Source organism: Oenanthe melanoleuca, chromosome 1 (assembly GCF_029582105.1).
Source record: "Oenanthe melanoleuca isolate GR-GAL-2019-014 chromosome 1, OMel1.0, whole genome shotgun sequence".
NCBI classification, from domain to species: domain Eukaryota; kingdom Metazoa; phylum Chordata; class Aves; order Passeriformes; family Muscicapidae; genus Oenanthe; species Oenanthe melanoleuca.
Window position 1 is genome coordinate 104,608,398 of NC_079333.1, and position 18,339 is coordinate 104,626,736.

General features: G+C 37.9%; 1 protein-coding gene across 1 annotated transcript in view; it reads right to left on the bottom strand.

The window, feature by feature from the left end:
* LOC130253428 (probable ubiquitin carboxyl-terminal hydrolase FAF-X) overlaps window positions 1-18,339 on the bottom strand; it is a 297,854-nt gene that overhangs the window by 254,139 nt on the left and 25,376 nt on the right. Inside the window, exons 3-13 of the mRNA XM_056492007.1 lie at window positions 15,506-15,651; window positions 15,124-15,203; window positions 10,989-11,101; window positions 10,440-10,658; window positions 9,117-9,232; window positions 8,604-8,855; window positions 8,388-8,526; window positions 6,681-6,833; window positions 2,884-2,988; window positions 1,196-1,402; window positions 238-374 (exon numbers count right to left, since the gene is read on the bottom strand). Of these exons, the coding sequence (XP_056347982.1) occupies window positions 238-374; window positions 1,196-1,402; window positions 2,884-2,988; window positions 6,681-6,833; window positions 8,388-8,526; window positions 8,604-8,855; window positions 9,117-9,232; window positions 10,440-10,658; window positions 10,989-11,101; window positions 15,124-15,203; window positions 15,506-15,651 (1,667 nt within the window). The remainder of the gene's footprint in view (window positions 1-237; window positions 375-1,195; window positions 1,403-2,883; window positions 2,989-6,680; window positions 6,834-8,387; window positions 8,527-8,603; window positions 8,856-9,116; window positions 9,233-10,439; window positions 10,659-10,988; window positions 11,102-15,123; window positions 15,204-15,505; window positions 15,652-18,339) is intronic.

Sequence of the window (18,339 nt, forward strand, 5' to 3'; positions counted from 1 at the left end):
CTAGATTACCATAAAAATTATTAAAAACACATATGAAGCAGCAGTTAATGTTTTCTTACCAAATTCAGGTGTCTGACTTTTTAGACACCATTTACACTAAAACAAACTAAAGACCATCTTCCAACATGGGTTAGGGTGTTACCTACACTTCCCAGACTTCTTGTAAAAAAAAACCAATTAAATTCCAACCCATCCCAACTTTTAACAGACAAAATTTTATCTGAATCCCATTCTTACCTCAAGTTCTGTGGTGCTTCACCAAACAAACTGCAAATTTCTCTAATTTGTTTCAGTGCAGGAATGACCCATTTGTCATTTGTGCGAAGTTCTTCTATAAAACGATCTATCCACTGAATCTTTTGTGTATCTCGATCCTTAAAGAACAGCAGTTTATAATCAAAATCAAGCATATTTCAGAACTACCCTAATTCCCTTTCTTTGTTTCCAAGACAGAACAAAGTCAAACAAATACTGGATCATCTGAGTTCTGAAGGATAAAAGCATGTGAGCAGCACTACATGCTGGCAGCAGCTACCAGTGTGTTACAAACTCCCTGCACTCAAACACTCAGTACTTATTTAACAAGAGTTTAAATAATTTGCTCTCTCTCCTTTCACTTGTTTCTATTCACTGTCATAAAATATCAAGAAACAATGAGAAATTGATTCTTAACAACATGGATAATGGATTCATTTCAAACCATAATTAATTACTGCTCTGACAGACTTCCACAGAAGTTTGGGTGGGGAAGGAGGGTGTATAATAGTATGAAAAGGATCTTGCTAGGTCCTTCCTAATATTATGTAAGACAGATAAGGACTTACTGGCATAAAAAAAACCTCAATAAAACCCACTGAAACAAATTAGCATGAAGTGTGGGAAAAAGCAAAGGCAGGGGGGGAGGGCTGCTTTTCCTTTCTCCCTATTTATTTTGGTAGGGTTCTTTTCCATTTCTTCCTGTGTGCTAATTACAGTATGTCACCAACTGCAACATGACAGGCAAACTGGTGTATTGCACACTCACCCATTAAGGCACCAACAGTGATTTAAATATGTTCTGCAACATTTTAAAAATACTAGGATATTAGTAGAACTGTATAAATTTATGTAAGTAACACTTTTGTTAAATTATCGAGTACCTTGAATTTTCCATGGGGAATAGAAGGAAACTCTGATTTCATACTGGATTACTCACCTGTGAACAGCTGTAATCTAAGATTTTTATATGGGCACTAAGAGCCTGGTCCATAATGTCAACTGGCACATCATCACTGTGAGCCAAATTCCACAAAAGGTTCAGCACTTTGTGTGCCATCACACCATCCTTGTCATCCTCTGCAAGGCGACGAATTAACTCAAGCAGTTTCTCACGCTGTTTCTTGCTAGCATTCGTCCAACTTGCCTAAGACAATATTTTTAAAAAATATTATAAAAGTCCTTTTTTTTAAAATTCCATACATAACCTGCACTATTATCAAACGATGCAACAATAAAGTGGTGCAACTACATAAAGTACTTTCACATTAATTCCTGTGATTCATAATAAATAGCAAATTAGAGCAATAAATAAGCCAGACACAACTGAAGAGCTCTTGCAGTATTTGCAACCACAGCTTATTCAACTTGAGGCTTAAAAAAAGATGGCTCTTTGTTTAAAGATCACAGATGTGCTTGAAAAAGTTAACACTACCATCGACAATTTCACCAACAATTAGAGTGGACTCAGCTGTTTCTTTCAAATGCTTTCACAAAACTCCTATGCTTACACTTGAAAGATTTCTTAAATAACTTATAATCACTACATAAATAAAACTTTAGTATCACTCATGCCTCTGAATCTGACTGAAACACATGGTCCTTTTTCCTGGGTAAGTTCTCAATATAACATCACTTCATATTCATCTCTCAAGGTCAGACACAACAGTTTACACACAGAATCTCTGAGCACTGGGTTAAGCATCTGAACTTCAGAACATCAGACCATGTTCACCCAACTACAGGACCACACTAAACAAAGCACAAATTGCATATAAGCCAAAATATGACTAGAATGCCTTTATCTAAAAAGAGAAAACAGAGTTCCAAAGCTGGCTTGCATTTTCTAGTACAGCAGATCATGTCCTGAAAGTGAAACAGTAAACCAAGCTGGAGAGCACCACTACTGGAAGCTGCAAATGTTAAATGTTATACATAAAAGCCAGTGAGTAACATAAACTTTCAGAAACAAGTTGTTTTGTCATTTCAAACAAATCACTTTGTGTTTATAAACATTCAACTTTATCTTCCTGAGACTGTTTCATTTTGTATGTAAGCTAAACAGAGAAAAGTTATTACATGATAAAGAGGAAGCTGGGGGAGCAGGGAACGGAAGTCCTTGATCTCCTCTACTTAGAAGATCAAAAGTAGCACTGCCCAGTAAACCTGACAAAACCTACTCTAATGCCAGGAGAAAAACATAATTTATTAAATCACCAAACGCTTAATTTGAAACAAATGCAAAAAGGTATTTAAGATAAATAACTTACTTTATTTGGAAAATTCTATATTCCTGGGATTGCTAAACATAACTATAACGCTACAGGTTTCACAGACGTGCATTATCCTGAAGCGTTTAAACCAGAAAACAAAACTGTCTACTAAACAAACATAAGCAGCCTTTGTTTTAGACAGGAACCAAACAGAAAATATCACAAGGAGTGCTCATTAAAGAACAGCCTTTCTTGAATTAAATACTGTAGACTATTGCTACTCATTAAGAATTCTTTTAACACACAGAAACTGAGCAAATCTAAAAGAAATAGAAAGAAAGACACTTGAAAAAGCCACAAATTCACACACACCCTCACAACCCATTTCCTGAATACAGTCAAAAGACAAAATTACCTTAAAACAATCAAACAGGTGATCAAGCTGCTCAGGAGAGAAATCCCAAGCTAATTTTGCGAGGAGATCATGTACATTTTTTACAATGGCTTCATGTTTTCCTGCCTGTAAGGAAGAAAAGAAAAAGAATCCATCAACAATTCATATTAAGTCAAGCACCAAGACATAATTTTTACAGGAAGCTTATTAGAGGTGGCCAGCAAGAAAAGCTGATGCTGTGGGAGCAGCACAGCAAACTGAATACTTCACTGGGAATTCACAATATTTAGATTTCCCTTTTAAGTGTAAGTATTTAAGTGTGCTTTGTGTGTGAGCTCACAAGTATTTATTTAGAATATAAATACCACAGCATCAAAATATTTATTTTTTTGTTCTTGCTACAAAATCAAGCTGGGACAGTGGACAACAAAATCTAAAAGGGTATTTTTACTTACAAACTGGTATTTTAATTTCACTGAGGTGTTTTAAGGTGTAAACCAATTTTTAGCATTTCCACATAGTTTCTCAGGCTGAAGTACTTCCTTCGTGTTAGTGGATTCATGGACAATTAAAGCCTTCTACTACAAAACAACTTGTTATACTAGACAATGTTTTGAAGTCCAGCAGCTTTTTAACTTAAAAATCCACCAATGAAACAACTAAGGACAGGATGTTGAGTTCTATACTAGACACAGTTTTAACTGAAAGTCTGCTGTACACCACAATTTTGACATTTAAGGAGGAAGACAATGAGGAGAAAAAAAGCTAGTTCCATTTAACTCTGAGCATGAAGAAAATTTCTGCCCAGGCTGGAAAACACATCCCATACTTTACATCAGCACTCAAAACTAACAAATTTGGACTATGAGAATCAATAGTTGATTTACTGAAGAAAAGTCTCCTGTAAGCGAGAAATAAAAAATGCAAAATAAATACCTAGAATACACATTCTGATGTAATTAATCTTGTAAACTATTAAAAATATATGTATAAGCACTTCTGAAATTCAATTCCTGCTATAAACTTCCATCAATAATTTAAAACCAAAACTAAAATCCAAAACCAGACTAATAGCTTTGTTACATGCTGTGCCTTAAATTCTTTATAAGATGCCATAAATTTTTGTTTTAAAAAAGTCATTTTAAGTAGTAATGTTCATTTTCATGTTATGGGAATTATTAAACCCTTCATTCCACTTGACTTTGGAAAACATAATGTTATTATTTTCCTCTTACCAGACCATTTCCTGGATAAAGAAAAACTGAAAGCATGCAGGGCAGAAAGAACATCTATAATATAACAAATAAAAGGAGAAGTATGGCCAGCTCCTGGGGGGAGCAAGAAGAGCAAAAGTAAGGAAGGTAACAACTTTGATCTGGGAGGTTTTTAAAAGGTTTGGGGAAGCTGTTAAGCACTGAAGGATCTGGGGAAGCAGAACCAGACAGTGGGAGGAGGTAAAGAACCTGGTGTGTGACCCGTCAGCTTGCTGCACAGGAATGGGGAAATGTTTGTGAATTTCCAGTTAAATACTCCAGAATGTAAGTCATGAGACCTCAACCTCTGCCATTCTGTATTTTGTACAGCTGGATCTTTCCGTGCAACTCCAGAGGCTGCAACTTAATGCTTGCATTTAGAAACTTCCAACATTATTCCTTTAATGAAATACACTCCTACATTGTGAACACTGGCTTTGTAAGACATGAAAACACTTCAATTAAAATTAAAACTTAGGTTGCCTTTGAAAGGCAAAAGCAGCATCACTGCACTGCTTTTAGTAATACTAAGAGTCTCAGGTGCATGCTGACCCTCTAAACCCAGGCAGCAACCCAAGTGCTTGAGCCTGAAAGCAAAACCTTTCCACTGCTCCACTGAGGCCAAGTTAAAATAGCCTGTTATATAAAGCTACACAGTAAATCAACTCCTCACTACTGAATTTCATGCCCCAGCTGCTCTCAGGAGCAGTCATTTAATAAGAACTTCTAAACACTACTATACACTATAGGGAGTAGTGAAGTAGGTGAAAATCATTCTATATCAGCAGATTTTAGTATTCTTAATTTTTAGTTATAATCCCATGGCTAAAGCCACAGTGAAACCATCTACAAATCATCTACCAGAATAAGAGTTACTATCACACAAAAAAAGTACAGGGCAAAATTACAGCCAGAGCACTGAAGTAGCCACCTACTTGAAAGTATAAGAAGTGAGTAGAGCAAGCTGGGTATTTAAGGGGATGGAACATTTCTTCAGAAATTACTTCTATTATTATTACATTTTTTCCCAACTGTTAGGGTGGACTACCCCATTTTTTAAGGCTTGCATAATGATTCACATTTTTCTGGAAGGGCAGAAAGTTTGACTTACACTAGCTCATCCTCATGTCCTATTTCCAAGCACTAGGAGCAAGGTAATGGCTTGGAAGACTTTTTTTTTTTTTTTCAAATTTCAGATTTTTTCTCCTTTTAATAAAAGTGAGGCTCTAAAACAGATAAAAGAGGCCTACTAATAGCAAACTAACCTCTCAAAGTTTGCTTTTTCCCCACAGGTATCTTGTAGTCTGGAATGATCTATAGACCACAAGCTGAAAACTAACAGTATGATCTCAGACCTTAATTCAAGTAATCTGTGTATTGCTACTACACGATGAAATTCTCTTAACAGGACTTTGGGATAATAAGAAGAGACTGTACTGTGTTTCAGACTGTGCAGTTACTGCCATGCTGGAATTGAAGCCTAGGCATGATAAAGTTACTTGCAACACCAGAGATCTCCCCTTACCAGCAGTCCCAAGTGTTTTAAATGCAACCTGAAAAGAAATCCACTTAAGCCAAACTGTTATAGTCTCAGAACAGCATGAACACATGTGAACTGTGTTACCAAAATAACCAAACTTGTATTAGCCCTTCTCAAGGTATAACCCAGCTGGCAAGTGAGCACCACAGAGCTGCTCACTCAACTCTCCACCCCACAGTGCCATGGGGGAAGAGAGTCAGGAGGGTGAAAGTGAGAAAACTCAGAGTTGTGATAACATAGTTACTACAGAAGCTACCATGGAGAAATTTTACACTGCCCAAACCAGTACAGCCCTCCCTCCCTGTCTTGGAAACTAGAGTTAGCCTTCCCACACTTGTAAGACTGGCCTGAGGACTTTCTTGTACAATCAGTGTTTCACTACCCATTATTCACATTCCTATCTTATTTTTTTACATTTTCTGTATACTCAGTAATTGCCAATGACTTTGTCTCTCCAGCTGCCTAGTCTGTGTGTTAAATTCATGCAGCCCACAAGTCCAGCCTCCCTTATCACGTAAGTAAATAATTCAAAATTGCAAAACTTGGAACTTTTCAAAAATAATTATTGCAAAACAAGGAAAAGAACTTGCAGTTAAACAACTTCTAGAACAGTCATTATTCGAAGCCTTACTAATCACACTCTGCCCAGGAAAAACTTCCACAACTGTGGGGAACTCAGAGACTAGCAACACATATTTCTTCATGCATTTTAAAATACTACACTATCACGTATTATGTCTTCGTTCAATGCTGAAGGTTTCTTAATACTTATAAAGGATCATCCCTGCAACATGTTGTAAACTGTTCCCTCAGTCTTCACATATACATGTAGCTGACCCCTTCCACTGGAGACGTTTGAGATGACAATTTTAAGCTCCAAGACCCCTAAACTGAACACCATTTCATCTCAGTTTTTTCTTTAGCTTTGTCTAACACAGAGCAGAATCAGCCCAGACTCTCTTCTCAACATGACATACAAGGAGATGCCTCCTGTGCAGCAGCAGACAAGAAGCTGAATTATTTACCTGTGCAGCCCAAATGTTGTCAAGATCCTGCAAAGTGAGAGCTTTCTCTTTGATGACAAACCGGAGAATTTTCTCAAGTTTTTCTACATATTGAGGTTGATGAAGACTATCTCTTAATACAATTGATAAAATGTTGTTCTGCTGGATCCACTCCTGAACATAAAAAGAAAGTAGTGCCATCTCAAATTATTCAGGTGCCATCATTGATATTTAAACTAGAAAACAAAAATCCAACCTTTTACAGATTTAAAAAGATGCAGCACAACAGGAAGGCTTTTATCTTTAGTCTCCTCTCTCAATTAAAAAAATCCCACCATTTTAAATAATCCAGGATATTACTGGATTACTATTAGAACCTTCTTCACTGTGTTATCTTAGGACGAATTCTTTTTCAGGTATATTAAAATCATGAACTTAAGAGCATAAAAATGTTCAAACCATTTCAAACATAAGAAGCCAGTGTGAAGAAGAGTTAACTCTCCTATTCAAAGAACATAATTTTTATCTTCCAATTCACAATCACTAAGTATCAAAACCAAATCATTTAAGGTACTTCTAACTGTACTGGCACACCTACAGCACATCCCATAAAAAAGACTTTGGCAAGGACTGAAATATAGAAAAGATTATTTAAGTACTGCCACTTTTAGTTTTTAAATGTTTCTAATTGAATCAGAGGCAAATATTCAAGTCATATTTAAGGAGAGGCAATTTTCCCAGTGGTGTCACTGACATGGTCAGACCATTTTGTTCCAAGTGAAGCAAAGCAGGATGTGCTCTGAGCACTGAAAGGGAAAACAAACATCCACAGCATCGTAATTTCCACAGTGTTCTTGATTAGACTTACAATATTCAATAGTCTCATGAAATAATGAAATCTAGATGTTTTCAGTTAAAAACACAGGTCTTGTATGAAATGCCAAACTGTAGGAAATGTGTAAAAAAGAGACCTATTTCCTCTTATTGCTTTAAAAAGTCGAAACTGCAGTTATTTGTTCTTGTCAGATATCCTTTTGGAGATTGCAAACCTCACAACAGGTGGCCAGTCAGAAAGATGAGGCAGAACAGTGTAAAAATCACTTAACGCAATTAGATGTCACAAAGATTAAGAGAAAATAGTTCTTATTTTAGTTTTATAATTGCTCATTTTCATACTTCCCTATACATGCATTCAAGCAACAGTATTCAAAATACAAAAATATTGATTAGAACAAAAATGTAATATCTAGAATTTTCTGTACCAAACCATCCAGCTTCTGAAATGTGAGAAGCAGAGTAATCACTTAGAACTCCAATGAGAAAAAGCTGAAGCACCAAACCCAGACTATATCCTTATTTAAATGACCATTAAATTTCTAGTTACTGTAGCACTGAAGTTTCAAATGAATCACTTTTTTTATCTAGGTTTTTCTGGGTTTTTAAAGCTCTACATAAAACCCACACTATTCAAGGATTTGTTTATAAGCCATATTTTTAGCAGCACTGAAAAGTAATTCTCAGCAGCAGTTTTGACTCAAATACAGCATTTTTCCCCAGAAAGGTTACTATTAAAGTGCTTTATTACAATCACGATATCTAGTGTTTCTAACACTGTATATGAAAAAAAAACAGTGTGTGCTGAATCCACAATATAGAGCTATTCTACAGCTGAAGTACAAAGGAGAAACAAAATCTATGCAATGAACTTCACTGAAAAGGAGCACTTACTGCCATTCTTTCAGCTGTGAGCCACTCTTCCTCTTCAGGATTACCATGTCGATGAGTGTAGTATGACACACTGGATATTACTTTGTTAACTTCATTTAGTGCATTCATTTTACCATTGAAAGAGGAAATTTGTAACAACCTGTGAGAAAAATTTAATGTAAGAAGTGTGGAAAAAAATGTCACCAGTGGCATATAATATTAGGAGTAGCATCTTACCTAAGAATCATTTTTAACCTAAATATTTCTAAATTTTTTACAGTTTCTTCTTGTCCTGGAACTCTCGAAGCTAAGTTTTTTAGAGATTTGATTATCATCGACAGAGCATCATTTTTGGCTTCATTCTTTGCTTCTTTTTTCAGTTCATCATCTGTTAAATTTTCTAAAAACTGTGGAACCATTTCTATAATTGGAAGGAAGTATTTCTTCACTGTATGTAATGTTAAAAATTCAAAACATTGTCCAAATGGCCTAAAAAACAAAGAAAGAAAGAAAGGGAAAGTGTCACACTCAGTAGTCATGTAATATTATGATAATAATAAGATGCAATTAATTAAAGAAACTCGTATCTACTTAGAAGCACATGAAATGGTGAATGTAGACACAACCAGCTGAAGAGATGGAGTGAAAGGAAGTGCTTCAATTAAAGTCTAAGCTTTCTGCTAACATAGTATTTTATACTGAGTCCAACTTTTGCAAATGCATACACCATTATTTATGAAAAAAACTTACTTGATGAGAGCTGCAATGATCTGAACATTCAATGCTGATCCACTCATGAATCGATCATGCAAGATCTGAAATCCATTTAATGTGCCAAACTTGTTGATAAGATCTACTAGCCAACCCTGCAATAAAACAAACAGTTTTTTTCTGATATTTACAAAGAACCATCTAGAAATATTTTCAAGTACTTGCTAATAACAATATTTGCTTTTAAAAAGTCTTTATACAACAGTTTAATATCAGTTTTAAGGAAATGTTCAGAAACAGGCAACAAGATCTTTTCTGTTATGTCAAAGAACAGATGCTGTATACAAGCTACTCAAAGACATTTATTAAACATACAGGGATAAAATTGACTATAATTTAGGTCCAGCTTTGGCTGCTAAATTACTGCAGAAAGCCTGACAGTTCTGGTATTTTTTCTTCACCCTGGATGTGATAATGACACATATAAAAACATTAAGAATGCAAAGTAACATTCTTCTAAACACAACTAGCAATGCCATGTAAGTTCAAGGACACTGGAGTTTTATATCCTTGGTTCTTTAAAGTCAATAGTCAGCAGTTCCACTAAAGAAAAAAAAATTAAAAACTAAAAAAAAAAAAAAAAAAAAAAAAAAAAAACTAAACAAAATAATATATATAAAATTCAGTTAACTCCTGAAGTCTTATCAATGGCATTTGGAGATCAGTTCTGAAAACTTCAGACTCAGGAATCAGAATGGATTGCTAATCTTCACTTCAGTTAAAAAAATACAACAAAAACAAAATTCCAAGAAACCACAGCTACAAAAACAAACAACAAAAAACCCAAACACATAAAACACCCAAACCTTCAACATGCCCCCAAAACAAAATCAAATCAAAGCCACCAAAAAAACCACAATGACAGTAGTATCTCGTGTCCTATTAAAAACATTTCTTCCGTGATTGGAAACCACAATTGGAGAGAAAATTCCTACTTTATAACAATCTCAAATGTGTCAAATCTTCAAAATGTGTCACCTACAAAATTTAATGTTAAGGGAGAAGGTAAATCCATCAACTGGCAAATGCCAGCAAGCCAATTAACACAGTGGAATGGAATTCCAGCAGGGTTGTGCCAGCTTACCACAGAAACATGTGACACAGTTTGACTGTGGCAAAGACAGGAAGAGTTAGAAGGGGAAATGTACATTAAATTTGCAGTCATAAGCAGCAGAACATCTTAGTGATAGAGAGAATGAAGAGGGCTTTTGCCCCCCACTCTAAAACACTTCTCTACAGCTGCTGTGTCATTAGGTAACACTGCACAGATTAAAATACACGGGTCTGGAAAGGTTCTCATACCTTTGGTGATCGTGGGTCAGGAGGACGGGCATACAGTTCATCTTCAGCAAGCTGGACTCCTGCAGGAACTGTTTCTGAGGGACGAGTACCATTGTACAGATGGAATTTGCAGTGAGGATTTAAGGCCATGGCAAGAAGTTCAAGAAGGGGAAACCAATCTTGGGACAGCTTGGCCACACAGAGTTCCACTAGTCGATGAGTGTTGTTAATAATACATCTCTGTTAATAAAAAAAAAAGAACAAGTAAAAATGTGGCAGGGCACAATTAATATGAACTATAATTCGGAACATACATGGTTCTGGTCCTCCCCAAATCATCTCTCATGTTTTATTTCCTTCCAAAACACTGGAGACAATAAAGTGAAACACTGACAGAAAGATGACTCCCCATTGCCTGTCCAGATCCATGCATACAAGAGTGTTCTCACAACTCACTACAGAGCTTCAAAGATTAGACCCAGTTTTCACAGCCTCCCTCTACCCACAAAGGCAATCTTCTTCCTTATTTAAATTACCACTCTCTTCAGAAACACAACTTCAAAAACTCACATGAATCTCGAACTTCCAGCCACTCACTGCCTCGTCCGTAAGGATTTTTGTGAAGGATATTGTTAACCCATCCCGGAAAAATCGCTGGCATGCTTCACTTTTGACATCAAGGCCTATTTAAAATAAGGAAGAACAACAAACTATTAGACATGGAATTTCGTTAGCTGTTACATGAACATTTAAATGCTGAAAGCAGAGACTGGTGTTGGTAAGTTCTTCTCAGTAGCTCACACAGGGCTGTGTTTTGATTTGAGCTGGAAACAGTGCTGGTAACACAGGGATGTTTTCTTTACTTTTGAGCAGTGCTTTCAGATTCGAGGCTTTCCTGCTTCTCACACCATCCTGTCAGGAAGTTAGCTGGGTGTGCACAAAGATTTGGGAGTGGATACAGTCAGGACAGCTGAGCCTAAAGGACCACAGGAATATCCCAGACCATACAGTGTCATGATCAGCCTACAGAGCTAAGGAAGAAGGAGGGGCAGATGTTACAAGTGATGTTGTTTGTCTCCCCAGGACACCATTACCCGTGATGGAGCCCTGCTGTCCTGAGGATGGCTGAACACCTGCCCAGCCATGGGAAGGGGTGCACGAATTCCTCAGTTTGCTTTGCTGGCACACAAGGCTTTTGTCTTACCTCTTAAAACTGTCTTAATCCCAACCCATGAATTTTTTAACTTTTGCCTTTTTGATTCTCTCCCTCATCCCAGTGGAGGGCAGTGAGCAAAGTGGCTGTGTGCTGCTTAGTTGCTGGCTGGGGTTAAATAACAACATTTGGACATCAAACGTTTGGTGTTTAAAGTTTCAGAACAGATTTTAAACAAGTCTTGGGTGAAAAAAAACTTACATAAGCTTAAATGCACAAAAAACTTGAGGGATTAATGTTCTAGTAAAGCCACCTCAAAAAATTACACTCCTTTACATAATTTTAATTGTTTTTAAAAACATGTGATCTGGGTTGTTTTTTTGCCCCATGTTTATGAAATATTTTGATATATATACTAGCAAAAATAACAGTAAGTACAATATTTATCTTCCATTCTTCTTTATGTTCTCTCTTATCTACTTGCTAACAGCATAACCAGTGAATGAAGAGGGGCAAAAATAACCATTTCAAGGAAATGCAGAAGATACAGCTCCAGTAAGGAACTCAGTAGTGGTCCCACAGAAATGTAGATGAATCATCTGGAGAGAGATAGAGATGGTCTTTAGAGGTTGCTGGAAACAACTCCCATTACTGGGCTGGCCTAACTTTTGAATGCACGTGTGCCCATGCACACACAGATTTAATTTTTTTCTTGGACCTCCCCCTCTTTCCTATTCCGTGCAATTCATCATAAACACAAATTTGGGATCAAGTCTGAAGGTTTATATTGTGTAGTGAAATCTCATTTCAGTTTAAGTAAGTTATAAATTCCAAAAGTTGTCTTTCATCTTGCTTGCATATGTCACATTGGAAAGTTCTGGCAACATGTTAAAAACTGAGTGTAAATGTTAAGAGCAATAAAATCCTTTTGAAAAAAGAGTGGAGAATATTCTTGCCTATAGAAAAACAAAACCTTAAAATAAACCTTTTTTTTTTAACTTTTAAATTTATAATATATAATTTACTATGACAGTTATTTCTGGTGCAAATCTCATTACTGAAAATACTCCATAAGTATTCCAGATTTATTGTGAAGATAAACATCAGTCTAGCTATTAAATGCTATTTTTCAAATAGGTTTTCTTCTATCAGCAAGTAACTCCAGACTATCTGTTGACAGTATCATGGCTCATTGTTTAACAAGGAACTATAGATCGATGCCTACACATAAAAAGATAATTTTTCATAAACGGGTGAATCTGCCAGGAATAATACAAGTCACAGTTTAACAGGATTCATATTACTTTGTCAAATTTGCTCCTTTCACTTGAAGGTGGTAATGCTTGAAGGTGGACATTCAATTAATATATGTACTTTCAATTAGTTCAGTTATGTCCCCTTCAATTGTAGTTCCTGAGAAGATTAAATGATGATGCAAATATCACTCATTTTATAACCAGGGTCACAAAGAAGTAGCTACTCTGTAGTCACTCCAGAATGCTGATGGCCATTGGCTGTGTTAGGAACAAAAGCTACTGAAGAGCCCTAATCACAAGAAAATGGTGCTTGACAAAAACATGTAGTGGTGTCTTTCTAGGTTTTGTTGCTACACAATTTAAGTAAGATAGATACAGAAATACAGAGTTTATGTAATTCAAAAGCTGGTTATTTCTCAATCTGTCCTTTCAGTTTCTCCTTTTGAATATGAAAAACTCGCATAGACAGGTAGCAAGGAGTCCAATTTTAGACGTTACTGAGATAATGAGGCAATTTAATCTATTAAGAAACATACACAACAGAAGCATTTATATTGCTTCTCCATATAAATCCCACTTTCAAACTGTCTGCCAAGCTCTGAGCTACCATAACAGTGTCAGTTACACCAAGTTACACCCTATCACATTCCTTGGGAGCTGGAAGTTATTTAAAAGGAACCACGTTAGCCATCACGTAACTTCAAGCAATAAAACACCCTCCAAAAATCTAGGATGTAGCTGTAAAAATAACACAGTAAACAACTAAGAGCTTTCCTTGTTTTCTCCTTATCCAATAATCCTTGCATATACATGTAAGAGAATTCATCTAGAGGGCAAGAGAAATGATAATTAAGTAGCAACACAGAAGTACTTTTTAGACTTGCATGCCAACAACTTAATAATAATCAAAGTGCAAAAGCATATGAACATGTTTCCACTGTTTTTCACAACTTCAAGAAGAAAAATAAGCTTTTCTTTTGGGGAACTTTCAACTAAGTCTGATGCTTTGGGGAAGTACATTGATGTCAGAAGTGGCTAGAAATCTCATTCTGCTCATACTACTTCACTGCACTGACAGCTTTTACGTTTTGGGTTGTTTTGTTTTTTTTTTTAAAGATGACTTAACAGCTGGCAGAACACACATCTCCTCTCTCACACATCACAAGCAGATAATTTCTTTTTACTGCACTGTTCCAACAATGCAGACACAAAGGTGGCTGCACTTTCTCTTGAAAAGCTGGTATTTTTTTCCTTCAGAACAGATGTGATCTCTTGAACATCCTACACTAGCTTAAGGATTCTTGCCAGACCCAGCTACACACAAAGCCACCAATTCCAAGCACAACTACAGCCGACAAATCAAGTGTTGGCAACAATATGTCATTATCCTGTGCTGGATCACAAGGATGCACCCTAACTTTCGTCTCTTCACGGAGTGGTCCAAAGCAAGAAAGACTTAATAATCAAGACAACACAGAATATCATGACCACAATTAGTTTTTTATTCTTAAAGCTGCCTAAGAAAAACATTTATTAACATAAAAATGAAGACGTCTGGGGCCAGCACCTATGCAGAATGAGCAGGTACTTTGTATGATGCTATATTCTAAATATAAAGAGCTGGTAAATGGAGATATCCTAAAAAATTTGCTGTGACTCTTGCTATTACTCAAACACAAGCAACCTCCCAGGAGAACAGAACTTTCCAGAACACTTGGCAAACCTGTCAATCTCACCAGTACAATTTAGCAAACACATACACTGTCCTGATATGGAACCCTTTTTCTCCCAAGTCAGATACCAGCAGATACTGGTAGGGGTATTAGTCTAAGCCATCCTTAGACTAATAGTTTAAAATGCTAACTTTTTTCTAATATTCTTAAAAGGATATATGTGCCAAATCTGAAGAAAAATTATTGCAAGATATTTGAAAGCTAGACTAGAGACTTATTAAAAAATAAAAACAACTAGAATTCTTTGAGTTTTAGCATCTGCTATGAAGACCAAACCCACCAGGTCTGATATCAAAGTGAATACAGAAAACAGGTATGACAGGAATGACAGGATTTTTACAACTCTGAGCTTATTCAATTTCACTACTCATGCTAAGGCACCTATTTCCATTAATGGCTTGTTTAAAGTTCTCATCTGTGAAGATTTTGCATAGCACTCTGACACAATCTTCAAAAACAGAGTTGTAACAGAAATTATTAACAACTTTTAAGCCATCATCAGGGATTCTAAAGAAGAAAAAAAAATTGCCCACCAATCCAATAATCAGATGTCTTTCAGTTACCTTTTTTACTTAGGTCAATAGCAGCTTCTAGAAGAACTTCTAATTCCCCCTTCGGCAATACAGGAACAACCCATCGAGGCCTATATTCAAAAACAAACAAACCCAATTTCAATTGTGCTTCTGAAAAATCAAGAATTCTTGCCCCATTGTAATGCTTTTAAATATAGGCTCAGTACATAGATTTTTAAATGCCCTGACAAGTATTACACTAACCAACCCAAACAAAAACGCATTCTGCTTTAGGCTTCTTTCTCTTTACAACTTTACCCAATAAAAAAAGCATTTCAAGAAATACAGTGAAACAAAGGTACAAAAACTCTGATTCCACTATGAAGATGTTTGCACAAATCATCTACATCTTGTCCAAAAAGCATGAAAATACCTGTTGATCATGTCATCCAACTTTGCCAGGTCTGTGTGTGGAAATGCAGGCTCCTCATCTTCAAGCTGGGGTGGAGCATCAGCTTGGCCCTGCTCATCAGGCGGGGTAGCTGGGGAGTTCTCATTGGAAGAATCAGGTGAAGAAGTCTAAAATTGGGATGGAAAATACTTTAAGTACTACCTGCACTTGTGTTCCCCTTGTTTTGGCAGTTTTTTGTCATAATGTATTCCAAAGAATAATCTCAAGTACGTATCAATATTAAAAAACTGATTTCAGATTTATTAACAAAAAACAGATTCTAAAATGTGCTATATTTTTTCTATCTTCACAGTTTAAAAATCAAGCTACTTTCCCAGGGAGAAAAGTGGGTTTTTTTGGTAACAGCTTCTACTTTCACCAGATCATTTTGCAGAAGGTGAAATAAATACACTGAAGCTCCAGTTTCTACACACCTTGTCCAGAAAAGTTGATTACTTTAAATAGATAGTTTTCAACAAAAGAGCAGAAGAAAACAATCGTGAAAAACACTTTTTTCAAGAGTTTGCTAAAAATGAGTGACTCACTACTATAACCATGTACTAATCAATCTCAAAGAACATGATTGTTACATCCACTTTTATGGGCCATGCAAAACACAAAACATTTTGCAAATGCCTCTTATTATTCATACACAGGAATAGTATGAACTGACAATAAGAGCAAGACTTAAGAAGACAAAACCTCAAGAACATTTTTCACCTGCCATACCGCATCTGGTTGGCAGGGAGTGTTATTTTCTTCACAGCAGCCTGTAGGGTACTGGGTTTTAGATTTGTGACCAAAACAGCACTGGTAACACACCAGTGTTTTGTCTGTTGTTGAACAGGGTTGGCACAGATTCAAGGTCTGTTCTTTTCTTTGGCAACTCCTGTCAGAACTCAGAGATAGGCAGGAGACACCATGAGGTGGAAGCAGAAAAGGCCACCTGGGATGTTGTCGGAGTAGGAAGAAATGCAATGAGGAAAGCCAAGGCTCATTTGGAATTAAACCTGGCTAAGGATGTCAAGCACGGACTTCTTCAAATACATCACAATCAAAATAAATACATGAGAAAATATGGTCCTGTTGCTGCCCCAGCCAGGAGACCAGGGAGGAGGTTTGGAAGAAGGAAGTTTCCTTTGGTTGAGAAGATTGGGTAGAGACCATGTAATTAAATTTCATATCCACAGGTCCATGGGCCCTGATGGAATGCACCCACAAGTGCTGAGAGAACTGCTGGAACCATAGTGAGGCAGGAGAGGTGCCTGAAGGCTGGAAGAAAGCAAATGTCACCCCAGTCTTCAATAAGGGCAAGATGGAGGACCCAGGGAACTACCGGACAGTCAACCTCACTTCAACTCCCAAAAAGGTGACAGAACAATTCACTTAAGGCCACCTCTACCCACATGGAAGACAAGATGATGATCAGGAGAGGTCAGCATAGATTCACTAAAGGTAAATCATGCCTGACCACCGTGACTGCCTTCTACAATGAAACAACCACCTGGATGGATGAGGGGAGAGCAGTGGATGTTGTCTGCCTTGATTTCAGCAAGGCTCTGACTCTGTCTCTCACAGCAGCTGCACTCATGAACTCAAGAAGCTGAGTGGACAGTGGGGTGGACTGAGAACTGTCAGATCCCAGAGGTTGGTAATCAGTGACACAGGGTCCAGTTGGAGGCCTGTCACCAGTGGTGGCCCCTGAAGTTCAATACGTGGCCCAGGACTGTTCAACTTACTCATCAATGACTGGGGTGAGAGGCAGATGCCTCCTCAGCGAGTTCTCTGGTGACACAAGGCTGGGAGGAGGGGTCAATACCCTGGAGAGCCGTGAAGCCCTTGGGAAGGACATCAACAAGATGGAGAGATGGCCAGAGAACCTCCTGAAATCCAGCAAAGGCAAATGCAGGGTCCTGCACTGGGGAAGGACAAGCCCAGGCACCAGGACAGGCTGGGACTGACCTGCTGGGAAGCAGCTCTGGGGAGAAGGACCTGGGGCTCCTGGTGGACAATGAGCTGTCCCTGAGCCAGCACCGTGTCCCTGTGGCCAAGAAGGCCAATGGGGTCCTGGGGTGCATTAGGAAGAGCACTGCCAGCAGGTCAGAGAGGTGATCCTGCCACTCTGCTCAACCCTGTGAGGATCACCTGGGCTGGTGTGTCCAGTTCTGGGCTCCTCAGGACAGGAGGGACATGGAGCTGCTGGGGCGGGTCCAGTGGAGGTGACAAAGATGATGGAGGGACTGGAGCATCTCACTGGGGAAAGGCTGAAGGGACTGGGCCCATTTAACCTGGAGATGGCTTAGAGGGGACCTCATCAATATCTGAAGAAAGGTAGAAGAGGATGGATCAGACTCTGTCCAGTGATGCCCAGCAACAGCACAAGAGGGAATGGGCAAACACCTTAAGTTCCACCCAAACATGAAGAAGACCTTAACAGTGAGGCTGACTAAGCACTGGAATGGATTGACTGAGAGGTTATGGAGTCTCCTCCTCTGGAGATATATTTTCTGGTCACAATCCCCGGTAAGGTGGTCATGGGAATCCTGCTTGAACAGGGAGCCTGGATTAGATGACCACTAGCTGTCCCTTCAAACCTTACCCATCCTCAGATGCTCACTCTGCCCCAGCAGTTAGCAGGGCAAGAGGCTGGGAGGGGACACAGCTGGGAGAGCTGACCTGAAATGACCCAAAAGATACTCCATGCCACAGAGTCTCACACTTGGCAATAAAACAAAGGGGTTTTTTTTTTCCCAAGGCAGCTGTTGCTTGGGGACTGGTTGGGCATCCATCAGCTGGTAGTGAGTGATGGCACTTGC